The 19433-nt window shown below is 38.4% G+C and overlaps 1 protein-coding gene across 1 annotated transcript in view; it reads left to right on the forward strand.

The window, feature by feature from the left end:
• ppm1h (protein phosphatase, Mg2+/Mn2+ dependent, 1H) overlaps positions 1–12804 on the forward strand; it is a 17157-nt gene extending 4353 nt beyond the window's left edge. Inside the window, exons 2-10 of the mRNA XM_037695993.1 lie at positions 2690–2879; positions 5479–5850; positions 7420–7532; positions 7616–7700; positions 7889–8007; positions 8453–8516; positions 10354–10461; positions 12219–12370; positions 12478–12804. Of these exons, the coding sequence (XP_037551921.1) occupies positions 2690–2879; positions 5479–5850; positions 7420–7532; positions 7616–7700; positions 7889–8007; positions 8453–8516; positions 10354–10461; positions 12219–12370; positions 12478–12625 (1351 nt within the window). The 3' untranslated portion in view covers positions 12626–12804. The remainder of the gene's footprint in view (positions 1–2689; positions 2880–5478; positions 5851–7419; positions 7533–7615; positions 7701–7888; positions 8008–8452; positions 8517–10353; positions 10462–12218; positions 12371–12477) is intronic.
• The last annotated feature ends 6629 nt before the right edge of the window (positions 12805–19433 follow it).

A 19433-nucleotide genomic window follows, 5' to 3' on the forward strand; every position in this document is an offset into this window, starting at 1 on the left:
TTGTTGTTGTTGTTGTTGTTGTTGTTGTTGTTGTTGTTGTTGTTGTTGTTGTTGTTGTTGTTGTTGTTGCTTTGAATCAAAAGTCTCTAAATCAAATTTCACAGTTAATAATGCTGTAACTGTAAAACAATTTCAGGTTGGGAGGTTCTTGACTTTACAATTAACTGTGAAAACTAAAAGTTGATAAAGATGAATAATAATAGCTTGCAAAATATTTAAGGAATTATGAAAAAAAAAAAATCAGCATAGTGTTAAAAGTTAAACTGCAACACTAAAAAAAGTATTAAAATAGCTTTTCTTAAAGGGATGCATGGTCCCATAAAAGTCAAGCACGACTTGTGATCCGTTAGTGCTCAGAGTGCGTTAGGGCCGAGTCTCTACTTCAATCATACCAAATCATAGATAAATATCTGTAACTGACTGAATTATAGTTATTTTTTGTGGTAGTTCTTACTATCACCTGTCTTTCATGGTGATTAGAGATACCGAGCAGAGATTGACAGATAGGAACTTTTCTGAGGTGCAGTAACGCCAAATTTTAAAATTAGGAGAGGATGGTGGATTTATAAAACGGTTCTTCTGTTTGTAGCTTCTGTGTGATCCAATTTATTTTATTTGCCCTCCAATTATGTTTGCATAGTTTGTGCTAATTTAGATATTCACAAAGGAGTCGGCTCATTCAGGAGTTTTAGTATATGAAGTTTTTATTACTTTTCTAAAATATTTACCGGTAAAGTCTTTCTTAATGTTTTAACATACTTGTTCTCTTTTTTTTTATTTACCTTTACCTTTTTAAATAACATTCTGCCACTTTTAGCTGTCATTTTGTTAATTTTAGCTTTTAGCTATTATTCAGCTAAATGCAACTTATAGCTATAGTTTTAATAATTTTAACTTTTAATAAAGGCTTTGCTCGTTTTAGCTTTAGCTACTGTTTTTTGTTAGCTTTTGGCTTCTATTTTGCTAAATTTTAGATTTTGTTTTGCTGGTTTTAATTTTACCAATTCAGTTTGAACGTCTTCTACACATTTCTGCAAAACTTTTGGAAGAAATGCAAAATTTTCTAGCTCATTTTTTTGTTTGTTTTCAGCCCATAACTGTCAAGCAACTAAGCTTTGAAAAATCTGACAAAATGTGGGTGTTCAATAGTATATGAATCAAACATTAATATTAAAGTTGGCTACAAAATCCACAAGCTAATGTGCATAAAATAAAACCAAATACTAATGGTAGCCATCTGCAGCTCTGTACGGTGAATTAAAGTGAAATCACAGGCATATCTTTAGGTTCCTGACAATAAAAGGGGAACACGACATTTTAATCTTAATGAGCGGAAAGCTAGTTGCTGTAAATGAAACGCAGATTTGACTGGCAGGGAAAGGAAGTCATCTTTCCCGCAAACGGTGAAACGAGGACGACCGAGTTGGAGGAGTACTTCCAATCAGATGCAAACAAAAACACCAGCTGCAGCCTTTTGTGCAGTTCATTAGGATTATTGAATTATGTGCATTGCACACAGGGGATGATTGTTTTGCAATAATTGTTTTACATGCAGGGTTCAATTTCGCAAATTGACTTTTCCCCCCTGTATTTACTGAACATTATGTATGCTGCTTCCTACCACCACAAACACACTCAAGCAAAGAGCTGTAGAAAAAAAATAAAAGCTCGTTTTCAATTAGCATCATAGCTCGGGGGGATTTTTTAAAATTATTTTGCTGTTTTGAGAGCGAAGCTGAGTCACTGTGGTAAAGTCAAGCCACGAACATGACTTTTTTTACTCTATTGTAACATATACATAAAAAAACCAATTCTAAAGTGTGTTTTTGCCATTAAAAGAACATTCTTAACACAAACTTAAAAACAAAGATGTTAAGAGAAGTATAAAAATGGAACATGCAAACCGCATCTTGTCTCTAAGATTTCTATGACCCCGTTTTTATCTATCACTTCCTGTATCTGACGTTGACAGAATCTAAAAGTGAGCACCAAATGGTGCCGAGCAGACAACAGCCCACAGCTTGTGTCTATAAATAAAGCTGTCGATGTCTTTCACACAATCGCAGTCGACAACAGCCTCCAGATACGTCCGTCAGACAAACTACTCGTTTTTTTCACCCCTTATTAACCCAAACACACCAGCTTTTTTTAGCTGTTATCCAACAACTGTAATAACCTTTGTGAGTGGTTAGCTTTAGCACGTTTAGTTAAGCTAGTAAAGATCCAGGTTAAATTTTAAATTTGAGAAACATGACGAGACAAATGTATATCAAATGTAGTAACTCTGAGCCTACTCATTGTATGGCCTCTAACACAGTTCTTGTTTGATAGCATTTTATTATTAACCACATTGGTAGCAAAACACATTGTACACATTTCTATTGTGACGTTGAATAACTACAAAGAAAAAAATGGATTTAAAAAGCTAAACCACTTAAAATGACTCCATATTTGTTGGATGCTTGAATGACAACAACCCAATCATTACACCGTCAGCTTTTTATCACTTTGTGCCTCCATCCTCTGCCGCCTCTTTGTCACTACTGAAAGTGGACTTCAAAAGTTACTAGATGGTAAATGTAGATGTTGTGGCTCTGACTACATCCTGGAACTTTCTGGTTAGCCGTCTGGGCTGGAACCGGTCAAAACAGGCAGTGCTGAAATTCCTGACCGTGTGTTCTTCTTACAGGGTGATCAATGCTGGTAAAAGTGCACTGAATGAGGACCAGGCCTGCTGTGAAGTGGTTGTGGCTAGAAGGAGACCCATGAGCTACTGCCCGCCCTCCACGCCCAGCAAGACCCCCACGGCCAAGAGACGCAACTCCTTACCCAATGGAGAAGGCCTGGGGGTTCGGCTGGAGCACAACAGATTGGGAGAGGTAAGAACACAAACATTTATTTACCTTCAGTGGACTAGAAAACATGCTTGTACGCTTTCTCCAGATCCATAAAACATCTACACTGGGCAGTCAGACTCCACGGCCTTTTTAGAAACTTTACAAGGACACAACCAGGATGAAGGCTGGACTGCTACTCCTGTTCCTTTTAAAGGCTATCCGGTCCTTGTATGACAAAAGCAAGAGTATCATCCAGGGGGATAACAACAAAAAAGGTTAAATCGTGTCATCCGAACCAGTTTAAGTGAGAAACGTTTCGTCCCCCATCCAGAGGACTTCCTCAGTCTACGGCCTGCCAACCAGATCTGTCCCATAGGTATTCTTCACTGCTGTGTTTCAAAAGCAAGAGCTGTGTTCACATTCTAGGCAAAGTAACGCTAGTTGCCTGGGCTGCCCCTTGTTTTCGATCCTGTGTGTGGCGTTCATGGACGTCATAAACTCAAGGCACAGTCATGGAGAGGTGGGTGTCTGGTTTGAGAACCTTTGTCACATCTCAGCATTTTGCTGATGTGATTTTGTTGTCCTCTTCAAGTCGTGATCATCCACATGTGTTGTGGTGATTTGCAGCTCAGTGTGAAGTGGCTGGGATGAGAGTCAGCTCTTCTAAGTTTGAGGCCATGGTCCTCAACTGGAGAAAGGAGTCTGTCTATAGAAGGAGCTCGGCCAATAGGCAAAGATCTTTATTTACTGGTCTGTCAGTGTTCCAAATGAGATATATATCATGACAACAAAATCGAGATCTTGGATACAAGCAGCTGAAATGAGGTTCCTTGGTAGGGCAGCCAGGATAGAGTGAGATTAATCATTTGGTGTAAGCTTGGGGCGTTTCCTGTGGGATCAATAAAGTTCTGTCTTATGTTAATGCCCCTGCTCCTCTGCATCCAGCTGAGGTGGTTCAGACATCTAATTAGGTCGTCTCCTAAATGCCTGTAGGTTTTCCGGGCATGTCTCACTAATGAGATGCTGAGGAAGACCTAAAACTTGCTGGAGGCAGATGACATGTCCTCTCTGGACAGGATGTAGGATCACCCAGGAAATGGACGTCTGGATTTTTTTTTGTCTTGGGCATGTGACCTCCACAATTCGACCACAAAAACGTGGGTGGATGAATGGATGGTGTTTAGCGGTTTTACATTAAGGACATTAAATTTGTAGCAAATGGTCTTTGCAAAATGTGTGAAACACCTCATCTATTTAGCTTAAACTGATACAACTATATATTGACACCTGAAGCCTTACCCATAATGCTTTGTGAACATGTCTTCCTGTTTGCTGCAGGTGTAAACAACACATTTATTGTTGGTTAATTTGTTTTAGCCACATTTTACAGAAAAGCTCCAGGTGGATAACTCAGACATGACACCAACATCTTCCATTGGTGTTTGTTGGACGTGTCAACAAAATGGCCTTCAGTCAAGGAAACTGTGAGACTAACATATAGTAGCTGCGTCGAGCTGTTAGCTACACTGTTTTCCAAATGTGGCAAATATTCGTCGGCTTTTCATGAAACTAATGTCAAGAAACCAATGCCTAACTTTTGTGATATCAGTTGTTAAGTTGTCATGCATCTAAAACAAACTGAACTGTTACTCTCTGCTTCAAAGCCCAAAAATAATGCTTCCGACCTATAAATAAAAAAATCCATTTGAGAAATGTGTTGAAGTTGGGTAAGCGGACATGACAGCTTTTCACTTGAGAGAGTGAAGTAAAATTCGACCGCGTCGCTTCCCACGCAGCCCTGGAAAGCATGAGTCACGATGCTTTCTCCTGGGTATCTCCTCTCTGATTACTCAGTCGCAAATTAAAATGTCTTTTTCCAAGTCAGATTGTTCTCCAAACGGTACGTTATAATAAAACCCCTGGATGATTTCTAAAGATCTTTCCCAGATGTGGAGCTCATTTCTTTTCTTGTGAGACTTGCATTTTGCTCAATTTTTACTTCCATCACTTCAGTACCTGTCAACGAGGATTCAGGATTCACTCACAAGTGGGAAAAACCTGCTAAGATTTAAAAGTCATTAATCATAGTTGGGGGTAATTTATTTTCCAGTTAAAGGTTGGACTGTTCTGTATGTGGGAGATGGTTTCGTTTTCCTAGTCGAGTTTTGTGTGCGTGCCTAAATGCCGATAGCAATTTATCAAGACGCTAAGTTGTTGTTTTAAATAGTTATTTTAACAAACATTGAGCTAAAACTTGGTGTGGTAGAAGCTGAAAATCATTCGCAACAGATCTACACATTTTGCAAAATTTTTCTTTGTGTTCTGCCGGTGTTGTGCTTAAAGATTCACCCCTGTTCAACCAAAATGTATATTATGAAGGACAAATCCCATTTTTGTCCCTTTTCCTCTCACTTTTTAGCACTACCCCTATTCTCACATAAAAGCTGTTACAGAATGTTTTATGGTGTAAAGGAAGGCAAACGGATACGTCTCAGTAGTCCTTCGAAATAAAGACTTTCAAGGACCACGCTTTGAAACAAATGGTTTTAAGTTTGACGTGTTCAACTGTATTTTTAGGTGAAACTCACTGATAAACACAACTGATTGTAATGACTAAGTAAATGTGATCTTTCTATTTCAGGACAGTGAAGGGCTCGTTTTCCACTACTGGGCTCTGTTCGATGGTCATGCCGGCTCTGGAGCCGCAGTCGTCGCCTCCCGGCTGCTTCAGCACCACATCGCCTGCCAGCTTCAGACCGTCATCGAGATCCTGCGCAACCTCCACTCCCTACCCCCCACCGTGATGGGGGAGGAGCCCGATAACAGCCCTTATCTGCAGGGGAATGCCCCAGGACCTCACCGGGCCCTGACCCGAGCAGCTTCGCTACGTGGGGCCTCGGGGGCCCCGAGCTCCCCGTCCAACACGCCGCCACCGCCACGCTTCTACACTGAGAAGAAGATCCAACATGAGAGCCTGGTGATCGGAGCGATAGAGAACGCTTTCAAAGAGATGGTGAGCGGCAGGCGACAAGAACTCAAGTCTGAAAATTAGATTAAAAAAACTTTAGATGAATTCTGTTTGTGACATCTGGAGCTGCAGCAAGCAGATGTTCTTCTCTGAAAATGAGATGTGGCTTCAGCTTATTTTTCATTAAGTGGGTTCTGAGTTGGCATTCACATCTGTTTTCGTCTTCACATGCTACTCTTTAGTTGCTTTTAGGTACCATTTTGATAATTTTAGCTTTTAGCTACTGTTTTGCTAATTGTAGTTTTCTAATTGTTGCTTTTAGCTATAGTTTTGTAACATTTAGCTTCCAGCTATAATTTTAATACATTTAACTTTTGGCTACAGTTCTTTAAAATTTTTTAGCTTTTGTTAATTTTAGCCACTATTTCACTTTTGGCAACCGTTTTGTTCATTTAAGCTTTTAGCAACAACTTTGCTAATTTTAACTTTTAGCTACTGTTTGGCTCATTTTAAATTTTAGTTACAGTTTTGCTGACTTTAGCATGGATTTTTTTTTTTTACAAACTTATCTTTTAGCTGTGGTTTTGTAAAATGTAGCTACAATTTTGCTACATTTAATTTTTAGCCATGGTTTTGTTCAGTGTAGCTTTTCATATCTGTTTTATTAATGAAGCTGCTGTTTTGCTTAATTTAGCTTTTAGCTATGGTTTTGTTCATTTAGCTTTTAGCTTATTGCTATTGTTTTGCTTATTTTCGCTTCCATTCTTTTTTTTTCAGTTCATTCTTTATCAAAGTACAGCAGAGTCCCGAAAATGTCAAAGTCACTGTTACAGAAAAATGCTCTCTCTTTAGCTCTTCTTCTTTTTTTTGGTAAAGCTCTCCAAGAGAGTTTTTAATGATAGATATCAGGTCAAATTACTTTAAAATGCATTCCAAACTTTTTAGCTGATACCAAATCAAAAGTGTCTTCCCCACACCATAATAGTGCTGGTATTTAAATTTATTTTGTGAAGAGATTTTTCATGTTTTTGAGATATTGCCACTAGATGGCAGTAGAGCACAGTTCAAGCTCAGCTTAGACAGATTTTTTTTATCGTCCTCTATTATTAAAGATCATCTATGCATAATTTAAAGCAGTTATCAGGAAAAATGTCTGCCATTTGAAGGCTGCAGGGAGAAACTTCCTCCTCAAGGAACTTGTGTCTGCAGGGTTCCTTTGATCGACCTGCTGCGTAATGCCAGAAACAGAAAGCAGCTGATGCGCATTGTGGAATCATTTTTTTAGTTTTCAGCTGAGGTTTAGGTAAAAACCAATAAATGGTTTAAAAAGATGCTCACATTTTCTCCCATTATGCTGGTGTAGATTCATCCAGGACAGGGCAATCCTTGTCTCTCAGATTTGTGTTTTATAAGATCACATTCAAAAATCATGAAGAGAAGTCCAGTTGCCCGCTCTCTTCCCGTTTTAAATTTTACTCCTCTTCTCCTTCGTTGCAGTTGCTTCTTAAAAGTTATCGGGTAACTAAAGTTTCAGACTTTATCTGATCTCCTGCCTCTCAGTGTGAGCTTTAAACCTGGATGAAATTTTATGTTAACAGTCTCCTCTTTTCTCAGGATGCCCAGATCGAGAGGGAGAAGCAAGTTTATAACATCACTGGAGGATGCACGTCTCTCACTGTGGTTTACCTGCTGGGGAAGCTGTATGTTGGGAATGCAGGAGACAGCAGGTAAACCTGAGGGCCAGAGACGAGGAGAGTTGTGCGTTTTCATTTTACGTTAACGTTTAACTTCACATTGTGTGTGTCTGCAGGGCCATCATCATCAGAAGCAACGAGATCATACCCATGTCGGCAGAGTTCACCCCCGAGTCGGAGCGACAGCGACTCCAGTTCCTGGTAAAACGGCTCTGAATGCTTTGATTCAAACAATCATGCCGTCGTCACCAGATATGATCACATATTTTATCAACAAATTTGTGTTTCAAATCATATGAAATATCTTGGGTTGGTCTTCAAAGAACAGCAATAATACGACAAACCCAAAGCAGCGGGCTCTTTAGTGTTAATCTTTGTCTGTCATCCAGGGGTACATGCAGCCTCACCTGTTGGGGAACGAGTTCACGCACCTGGAATTCCCCCGCAGGGTTCAAAGGAAGGAGGTGGGCAAGAAGATGCTCTACAGAGACTTCACCATGAGTGGATGGTGAGAGAAGCTTGAATATGCTTGAATATGATGGGGACGACTCTCAGCAACTACCACACTAGATTTCAGCTCAGTGTCCATAAAATGTGCAGTTATAGCCATGTTTGTTTGCTAAAGTCACTTAGCGCGGCTCTCCTATGTTTAGTTGCTAGTTACGAACATTGATTTTAATTTAGTCGTCTTGTTTTTTTCCTTCTAACGTCTTAATATCGTGTGTCCAGTTAAATTTTTTTTAGGGTGGATTATTTTAGAAAAGGATTGTTGCTCCTTTGTTTAAAAGACATAGTAAATTGTATTTTAGCATTAGCAGCTTCGTTATGTTTATCAGCTAGTTGTGTTAGCGTTAGCATGTCTTACATTTGAATTTTATATAAAAACTTGAGGTTATAAAGGGTTAGGAGAAAAACAAAAGCTCACTGTTTTGTTCCACTTTTTTAACACTTAGGGCATACAAGACTATCGAAGATGAAGATCTGAAGTTTCCTCTTATATACGGTGAAGGGAAAAAGGTGCGTTTGTGGGGCAAAACTCATCTCATACAACTTGTATGTGTTAACAGTAAAGTGAAATTAATTTGTCTTTAGTAATTATCAGTGAAGAGAGAAATTTAGAAACATAAAGGGATTTGTTTTGCCTCTGGTAAAAGACATCCAGTATAAAAAGAATAGTGCTTCAACCAGATTTGTCATTTCAGTAAAGGTCAGAATATTTTTTTAAATACAGTAGTCCCTCGTTTATTGCAGGGGTTCGGTTCCGAACCTGCCCGCAGTAAGTGAAATTCTGCGAAGTAGCAACGTTATATTTATTTTAGTATTTAAATATATATATTAAGGCTTTATAAACCCTTCCCACATTCTTGCAATGTTCTAAACTCATACACCTACGTCATTTTAACAACATGCATACAGTACATGTAGCTACTAAATTTAACTTACCGGGCTCTGCAGAACGGCAGCGGCTCGGTTCGTTTCCGGTCCGACTCCGTTCCGTTTCTGCAGACCTAACCTGCAGCACCAAAGCCCACAATAAATGTTCTCAACTTTTAAATCTACTAATTTTAACAACATACTTACACGTAGCTACTAAATGTTATTTACCAGCGTGTCCCTGCTCGGAGGTCGTCGTCGTCGGCCGGTTGAAACAGATGAAAAACGTACAGTTGAGCCCACTGATGGCTCGTTGTTGGTCAGTTGAAAGATGAAAAAAGTCCCGTTAAGCTTCAGATGGAGCGTCGGACCTTCAGCCACGCGTGTTTGCTCGGAGGTCCACGTGGGCCGGCTCTCAAGATTCACTGATGGGTCTAGAGGTCTGGTTCTGCTCGGGGGCACCGATTAGATTAAAAATTTACCTGTTTTTTTTTCCCAACAGAAGGAAACGGGGCTTCTGAGCAGGGCCCTGTTGCCTTCTGGGAAATGTAGTCGTCGTGAGCAGGAATACAGTGGAGGTTTACTGAGAGAAAACTATAAAATGGCTGCGCCTGTCTGAGTTATTTTTTTTCGTGAACTTTTTACTGTACACTACTGTCCCAATCACATGAGTAACAACAAAGTTGACAATCACGTGTCCTGTACATTTTTTTGTGTACAACATTATGGGCTGTACGTCCACAAACCGTGATAGAGCGAGTCCCCAGAAGTTGAACCGTGAAGTAGCGAGAGACTACTGTCCAAGGTTTAGTTACATCAGTTGGTCATAGACTTTATTTAAACTTGCATCTAATGGTTTTGTACCAAATAATAGACCCTACTTTAGCACACTGAGCCTATTTTTTGGTTTGGACATCTAAAAAGTTCATAGACATTTAAACTCAAATCAGGTTAATTTTGAACCTAGATTTAAACGTTAAAGATGTCTGAATTTAGAAGAGAGTAGCAAGACTATTAAACGGCGCCCAAGTCAGGGATTAGACTATTCAGATTGTAAATTCAGTGATTCATGCCAAACCATTACTTCTTTTCTTCTACCAAAAAAACAAACAGATTTGAACTCTTGTCAGATCTCACTGCTTTCATTGCTCAATGTTTCCATTGGTCAGTCCAACATAAAAATGCATGCCGTCATATTTATACATCTTCATTTCACTAATAGTTCCCTTTTTAATCTTTAAACCCTTTAACACTAATGTTGTTTTTTTATTTATTGTTTGTTTTTGTTACATTTTAACTGTAATTTTGCAACTGAAAAGGGAGTAAAAAGAGTTCAGGTATCAACTAAAATGATTTTCTAACTGCTCGTCAACTGTTAAGTTTGTACGTTTTTGTCATTTCTCCGTGATTTGCAGACTTGGCGTAATGACGAAGTGAGTATAAAATTCCTGATAATGTTCGCATGCTTTTTGTTCCATAGGCGCGGGTTCTGGCAACAATCGGTGTGACCCGTGGGCTCGGTGACCACGACCTCAAAGTTCATGACTCCAACATTTATATTAAGCCATTCCTTTCCTGCTGCCCCGAGGTAATAGTGAGCACATATTTATATCTCATATCTCAAATGAAATGGAATTCTTTTGACCGTTTCTGTGAAGTTAGATGTATATCAGAGTGTTGCCGTATAAAATGTATTTTTCAGCAAATGTAAATATGCAAATAAGCAAATATGTAAAATGCACGGCGCATTATTTACCCCGTTTCTACCCCAGTCATTTGTTCATCACCGTGTCTGTGCTGCTGGAGAACTCGAGTTCACCCGTCTCCGTCTGGCACTGGATTCAAAGCACTTTCATCTCCTGATGCTGTTTGCCTTGTGGATTTCTTCCAGTTTTCCTCCCAGCGCTCTCCGCTTAATCTTTAATTCATTATTACCGGGGTTCACCGCAGGTTCACATGAAGACTTTTTCCCTCTTTCGCTTTCTTCTACTCGCAACTCTCATCAAAGCGTCTCGTCTGTTTTCTCAGGGCGCTCTCTGGAACAGCGTTTTGAAGTCAAAGTAAAATATCATAAACCGAGCTCTGTGAGGGGCTTTAGATAAAGCATCCACAGGTTTCTTTGTGTAATTGTTGGACACTTGATTTGACCCAAGTTTTTTTTTTTATTGCAGCTGCTGGACTTTGTTGCCATTTGTAACCAGAGCTGTTTTCTACATTAAACATTTTAAACCGACAAAGTAAATATAGAAACAAATGAGCCAAATGCTTTACCTAAAATTAAAAACTAGCATTACTTGTGCTCTACATAAGTGCAATGGATATGCACTACTACAATTATAGTACATTAGTACTACAGTGCAATACTCTCAACTACTATGCCAAATTTTATTCTACTTTCTGTAAAACTGACTGTTATAGCACTTTTAGTGTTTTCTAAGGTCATATTGACTAAAAGTTAATCAGTTGCGCATCCATTGATTAATTCTATTAATATATTTTGCTAACGATAGGCCTGTCACGATAAATTTTGCTGGGCGATTAATCGTCTCAGAAATTATTGCGATAAATGATAATATTGTTTGAAATTTGACAATATTTAGTAATTGTCAAATTTCAAAAGAAATGTTGGTTAATTTTTGTACGTAGTACCTTTTTTGACCACTGGATGGTAGTACAAGACTGTTTGAACTGAAGGATGGATAGTGAGGGAGGGAGCAGCGTGTCTCTTTAAGAAAAATGGGAGGGAGTCCCGTTGATGTTACATGGGCTGTCTCTCGTTCCTGTTTTTCAGTTCTCAAAATGGCGACGCATTTGTCACACAAAGCTTTTAATAAACAAACAAGTTCTCAGCTTTTTTTTGCAGAGAAGAACAACTTTTTACATGAAGGCACGAGTTTCAACCATGAATTTTGGAGCTTCGACAAGACTGAGTATTTTTTCCGAGCTCAGCCTGTTAGCTTATCTTCTCATCTTAGCTACTTTTAACGATCCAAAAAGGCGATTTTGGATCGTTAAAATGTATTTTAAAGGGAAGAGAGAAAGGGAGGGGTCAGTGAAGAGCACCAGAGTTGAAACTTTTGTCATCCAGTGTCTTCAGTAGAAAGAGAAAAACACAAAGAAACGATAAAGCCGATAAATGAAAATGAGGTTGATAATTTTCATTTATCGTGCGATTAATTGATTTATTGTTTGTTGCGACAGGCCTACTAACAGACAGGAAGACAAACACACCTAAATATGGGGAGTTACATGACTTCTCGCCTTTTGGGGCAATAAAGTTGCTGAAAAGCAGCAGCGGCTGATAATTTTCAGTTAACTCGGTGAGTGTGATGTTTTATCCGGCAGGTGAAGGTGTATAATCTGATGCAGTATGAACACGGGGCAGATGATGTTCTGGTGATGGGAACCGACGGACTCTGGGATGTCCTCACCAACGAGGAAGTTGCCGAAGCCGTCACCACCTTTCTGTCCAACTGTGACCCCGATGACTTGCACAGGTGAGAACTGTGACTCGTGTCAGACCTTCATAATTTAAAGCTCATCTCCTGTATTTTGGTGGAAAACCTTAAAAATGAGCCAGTTTCTTGTTTCTTGCATTCCCCAGGTACACCATGGCTGCACAGGACCTGGTGATGCGGGCACGTGGCGTGCTGAGAGACAGAGGCTGGAGGATCACCAATGAGCGCCTCGGCTCTGGAGATGACATCTCGGTCTTCATCATACCTTTGATGTACGGCAACCGGGTGCCCTGACGAGCCTGGCGCAAAGAACGGAAGAGCCTGTGGATTCATAGGAACATACTCGCCATCCTTTTTTTACAATCCCTTTCTTAGACACGGGAGAATCCCTAGATTCTGCTGGTGCTTTAATTCTCTGTATTAGTTCAGGTAAGGTCTTTAAAACAACATTTTGTATTTAAAAAAAATCAATGCCGAGAAGAAAAACTGGTCTATACAAAGTTTTTATTGCTCCTGAACTTCTACAGAGATACAAAAGCTTAAACAAGGGAATATTCTTTAAAGTGAAGAAACGTTCTTGTCCGTCTTTCTTCTTTTCACTTTGTTCGTAGCCCTATACTCCTTCTCTTCGGTGTATTTATCCTGATTCGATTTAAAGAGAAATACCTCCTCCTTGTGAACATGGACCAAAGCTGACAGGTCAGCTGCTTTTTGTCTTCTTCTCCGTTTTGCCACAGTGTGGCTTTGAAGGTTCAGTCCATGGTGAACTGCTTCCGGTTTGAGGAACAAATGAAGAGATGGACGTCAAAGAATTGGGAGAAAATGTCATGGACCAGCGATTGGAAGATCGATCCAATTACAAAGTTTGACATCTGAACAGCATGAAGAAAGTTTACCGATACGGTACGAGCCGTTTGACTCGTACCTCAGTTTAGTTGCACTTTAGTCGCCACGATTGGCAGAAACGTTCCCTGCAGCGAGTAGGATTAAACAACTGAAACTCCTGAATCACAATCGAGTTCAATGACGACAAACAAACAAAAATAAAAAATCTGAAAGCTTTCTTTCTCTTGCTCTGCATGCTTAAAGCTTCAGATGCGTTCGGATGCTGCGGCCTCGGTTGGTGGATGTAGTTAGTTTTTGTCGGGACATGCAGTAAATTACAGAAAATGAGATGAGCAACGATGCAACGGTTTGAGCTGATTTTTATTTTCTATGGACTAGATTTACGTCATGTATCAAAGAATTTGTGATGATGTTATTCGTAAATGTGCAAAACCCACCCATTATACCTATAGGGTTATTTCATGTCTGTCAGAGTTACAAGCGTTTGAAATAAGAATGGCGTTCAGGATGGAAATTAAAAGAGAACAGCTGTTTCCCCTAGATTACTTGCCTTGACAGGGCGCTCATCTCTTCTGTGATTTTTGTTGAGGGGGGTGGGGTGAGGGGAGACATGTCTGTGTTGTGCGCTGTTTATACCGACAGTTTCAGGGGGGGAGGGGGGAGGTTTGGTAGGCAGGGTGGGGCGCCCTGCATGTATAATGGTAGGGGAAACACCGGCTCTAATAGACAAATAAATGCATGTTTTATCTATTTAATTTAATTCATGGGGTTTTGACAAAAACCCAGAAGTTTATAGTCGGTCAGCCTGAAGATGCTGAAGAGTTTGCACTAGAAAAAATGTGGCCAAAACATTTACTTTACAAAAGACGAATTCCAAAGAGCAAAAATAACCGTAACAATTGGGATTTTTAGAACTTGTTTAACTTTTCTCAGTTTTGTTTTGTCGTAATATTAAAATGCCAGATGTTTAAGTAAAAGAAAAAAAATAATGATCTGAAAGTGTTTTAGGTTTTTACCATTTACAGTATTAGTAAATGATAAAATAAGTTGGTAATGATTTGTAAAACCAGGCAATCACTGTTTCAAACGGTTTGTCTTTTCTCATTATTTGCGCTGAATTCAGACACGAATGCTTCCGACAATTTGCAATTTCTAATGACAAATGTAAAAAATTAATTTAAAAAACATAAAAACAAAAACTATTTTGTACATTTCTAAGAAGAATGGGAGGTCCATTCAAAGTGGATTTTAGGGAGGTGAATTTTAATCACACTTAACTGGCAAAATGAGAAATATAATATAAAAAACAGTGTAATCACTGAAATTTACTCAGGTGGAGCCCCCCCTCCAATTTTTTTTTTTATATATATACGCATGTTTTGTCAGCACTTATGTCAATTTGTTTATGTATATTTTTATTTGTTTAAATTTAGCTGTTTTTTTTCCAATTGCACTGCACAACTTTAGGCAAAACAACAAAAGCATAATGTTTCTTAATTTTATAAAACAGGCAGACATAGTAAGAAAAATAAGTTTTTAGAGGAGGCTACAATTAGCTTAGCATGGCTTCCCTTTGCAATGCAAAGTTTTGACTGGACACATCAAATACCAGACTTGCTCCTAAAGTACAAGCTACTAATTAGTGTCTCTGAATAAAACAAACTTATTATTCCTTAAAATCTGTAGGAAATTTTTTTTTTTTTTAAATATGCCAGCTGTATGAGATAAAAAGTAAACTAGCGCCACTTAGCTTAGCCTATTAACGTAGTCTCGAAACAGTCTCACTTCAAAAGTAAACAAAATATTATTTAATGTCTCTGAAAAACACTTTTTATTTTGAATTCCTTATAATCTGTGAAAATTTGAAAACGCAGACTGATTTGTGATAAAATTAGCTTAAACCTGAAAACATCCACACTTGATTGTGTGCTATTACAACTAGCATGTAGCCTAGTTTAGCGAAGCAGCTTAATATTGAGACGAGGAGAAACAACCTCACTTCAACAGGAAACAAAATAATATCCGAATGTCACTAGCTTCTTATTTTCCATTCCTCATATCCTTGGGGAAAAAATTTAAATGTATAAGAGATGCTGCTGACTTTTTCATGGGAGAAGAAAAAAAACGAACAAGTAGCCATTTCCCTTAATTTAGCTTAGCATAGCTCAAAATAGCATTAAGACAGGAAGAAATTTCCCCATTTCAAAAATAAACAAAAGCAATAATTAGTGTAAAACACCAACATTTTATATTTTACTACTTTATAATTTGTGACAAAATTCTAAAAGTATAAAATTAGTCCAGGCTCTTTAATGGGGCGAACGTTGACGACGCAACGGCTACACTTTGTTGTGTTTGAGTGCCGTTACATCTAAATTATTATTATATTTTAAACAATGATCTACTATCAATTAAGCAGCAGGCGATCTTTTTACACCCCAACACATTAACAATTATTATGACCATTAAATTTAACTTTGAAGCATGTTTTTACCCTTAAATTTACTCTTCAGATTCTGTAAACCTGCCTCCGAGTTTAAATGACCGTGGGAAAAGGATGTTATTGACGGTACTTGAAACTTGTTCATGCTACATCTGATTATTTTATGTGAATGTTGATCCGTCGTCGTTTTGAGCCTTTTTTCTCTTATATGAATGTGAAACAATAGATTATTTGTCTTGACCCAACTGTTGCACATCATCACGGGTTCTAGTTATTCATTAATGTTTTATTTTTTTAAAGAGACGTCCAGAATGATTTACTGGGACGACTAGATTTAGTGTCGAGTCCAGGAAGCTTATGTTAAGTTTTATTAATTACCATCAGTCAGAATGCTGTTTTGTTTCGTTTCATTGTGAACTTTTGTTGGATTTATCTGACTACAAGGTTGAATACGGGAAGTTTTTCTGTAGCAAAGAGTAAATTTAAGACTCGGTTTCTTTATATGTGACTTGTGCTATCCTTAACTTCTCTGTGAATGTGAAATGTACATTTTATATAAGAAAACAACAGTCAAAAAGAAATACTTTTAATATTTCCTTGGCAACTGACTTTTGAAGGAGTAACGTTTACCTTCAGTGTTTATTATCTGGATATGAAAAAAAGACAATAAATGTTGAAGATACTGTACATGGGAAAATAAGCATTAGTTTGACTCATTTGAAATAAGTTAAATACTTTATTTTTTTCCTGCTTTCACTTCTTATAAATTGTAAAGAGGGGGAGAAAAGATAAAACTTTTGAATTTGCAGGTTCTGGCACTAAAAATGTCAGCCGGTGTCCGATTTTTAAAATAGTTTTTTGTGGGCATTAATGTTTTTGGTTTTTTTACTAGATCAATAAATTGCATTTGATTTCACAATAATTGCACATTTAACATGGAAACAAAACAAATATGGACAAACGTATTTGATAATTTGTGTGCCTGATCAACATAAAAATATAATCGTTTTAAAAACATTTACGATCCTAAAATGGACTTCTCTAATCCAGTGGTGTCTGGTTCTGGTCCACATTCCTGAATATTTGAGTTAAAACTAACCAAAATCAAACATTTTAGTTAGAACTTCTGTTGATGCTAGCTTGTGCTAACGGCAATTAGCATGAGCTAACTAGCAGCTAATACTATTTTAAGAGATTAAACTCAATAAATAGTGCAAACTAAAGTTGTTATCAAAGTCAATTAGGTCAAACTTCCTTTAAATTTTTATTTTTTTTAATTCAGTCTTGCCTTTACACTAAAACAGGTCCAGTCTGGTCAATTTCTGCCTCAAAACGTCAGACTGTGAAGAATGACTCGGCTCAACTCTAATCCAGCCCCCGGTTCAAACTTTTTGATCCAATATTTGTTCAGTAAAATCCAAAGTATGACCCAAAAACTTTGAAGTAACTGTGTTATCAAAACAACCCAAACGGGTTTCAGCCAGCACTGTAAAATTGTACTTAATGAAAAATATCAGTAAAAAAAAAAAAGACTAAATCACACAAAAAAAATAACTGCTTACTTCCTAACTGAGCATTAAAACTGTTAACGTTTAAAGAATTGGAAACTGCCTAATAATTAATAATAGCAATAATGAGTGCTATGTGTTGACAACATACAATGGTGAAATTAGCATTTAGCACCTATACCCAGGTGGAGCAGTGGGCAGCTATGTAAGCAGCCGGGGAGCAATTAGGGATTAGGCGTCTTGCTCAGAGACACCACGACGTGGAAATGGCTGGGAGTCGAACCTGGGACTTTCGGGTCCCGAGTTGGCTGCCCTACCTCTACGGTTCAATCTGTCCATAACTCTATCAGGAGAAACCAAAGTGAGGTGTGTGGGCCTTTTGAGGCCGCTGGATTGATTTTGTTGTCCACAAGTGCTTGTGACGTTCATTTCCTATAAATAAAAGCTGGAAGAAAACATCTATATTCAAGAATAAAGCACGTGATTTTACTGATATTTATCACACAACTGGCCTTTTTTTTTTTTTTACTTGGTGCTCAAAACAAGAAGTGACAACACGTGAACTCTTTAAAAAATGGTCTTTGTACAAAACTCTTTCTACGCCCGTCTCCTGATAGTGACTCCAAATAAAGTGTGTCAGATGTGTCTGTTAGTTATTGCAGTAATGCTGTTTACGTGTAGGCGTTCCCCTTTGTCATCACTTCCTGTTACAACTCGTGCAAATATCTCAACTGTTCATCTCAGCTATGCGACTTTTCTTATTTATTTAGTATAATAAATGTATTAATTTTTCCTTTCAAAAGATGAATTTGTATTTGTCATGAAAAATTGATGCCATGGGAATTTTAGGAATGATGTCATTTTAATCAATTTCACAAACAAAAACCAGATGGAAAAATCTTCTGAAACTATGTTATATATCACATACATTACAATAGAACATGAAATTATTTTTTATTCCAGTTTCTTGATAAAAGAGGACCACAAACCTTTACAGACGTTTACCAACAAATATAAAACGTGTTTTAAATGAGTCCTTGATGGTGGTCAGTGTGTCTCCAAGTCCTTGTGAGAGTCACCAGCGCCGGCAGAAGGCAGTAGACTGGGCCGTCATCTCCAGAACGTGTCAATCCGTCCAACAGCACAAACTACTACCTCAGCCAGCGCCTGGTACTGGTACCAGCAGCTTCAAGTCCTCCGGGTTTGGATCAGCGCATCCGTGAAAAGCAGAAAATAATGCACAGTAAAATTTAACACAGTGACATAAAATACACATTTTACTAAAAAACTACACAATGATCCACAGCAAAGCCTTCTGTGTGCATACTTTGAGATTAAATGTCTAATTAATTTTACACAACTATGAAGATTTTGAAGAGAAATAGTTTCCAGTGAAGAGCAGTTTCTTCTGTCTTCATCCGAAGATCTGGCAACAAAATGTGAGTAAATCCTTTGAAGTCTTTGTGTTTTTGCTGCTTGGCTCCCAGATGCTGTCCGTGTAAACGAGCCCATGTGGCGGATCGTCTTGGATCAGAGTCACGGAGGACGTCCAGAGTCCAGACAGGAGCCGACTGGAGCTAAATGCAGATGTACGTTCACAACATCTGTAGAAAATATGATCGCGCGCCCCCTGCTGGTCAGTTTAAAAAAATGGAGGACAGATGTGGCTGTATCTCCCTCGCGTTAGCCGGTGTCGTGGAACAGATTATTTCGGGGATACTAAATGTGGCACGACACCGGTGTCTCTCCTCTAATAGCCGTCGCCCGTCTCGTTCGGCTGTTAACCGAAAGGTTGATGGTTCGAGCCCACCCAGGGACGAAATTTATTACTTTTTGGAATTATTTTACAATTACAAAGGAGCTTCTGGTCCCATATCCTAAAAAAAACAGTACAGCAAAACAGATACCTGCTGCCATGAAGACCATGGGAGATCAACTTTTTATCAAGGTGGCATTAGTTACCGCTATCGATACTGAACGTATCAAACACACTTTACAGTATTTGTTCTCAACTAGTTGGCGCTTGACAAACGAGAATAAACCAATCTTAAAGCGCACAAGTTTGCGGCTCAAATCTAATCAAGTTTTTGTAAATCGTCCACAAGATGGCGGTGTTTCCGGTTCAAACCGGTAGTGGCTACTTAGCTAATGCTCAGTCATATGCTAGTTTCTAGGTAAACGGAAGCTAGTAGACAACGAATTAATTTTGTTCAATTTATTAATTTCTACGACTTGTAAAAGACACTACTAGCATTTTATTTGTTGATTCATTCGTTTATGGGGAAAAAAAAAAAGATATTTAATG

The sequence above is a fragment of the Nematolebias whitei genome, chromosome 22 (genome assembly GCF_014905685.2).
Source record: "Nematolebias whitei isolate Nwh7 chromosome 22, NemWhi1, whole genome shotgun sequence".
In the NCBI taxonomy this organism is placed as follows: Eukaryota; Metazoa; Chordata; class Actinopteri; order Cyprinodontiformes; family Rivulidae; genus Nematolebias; species Nematolebias whitei.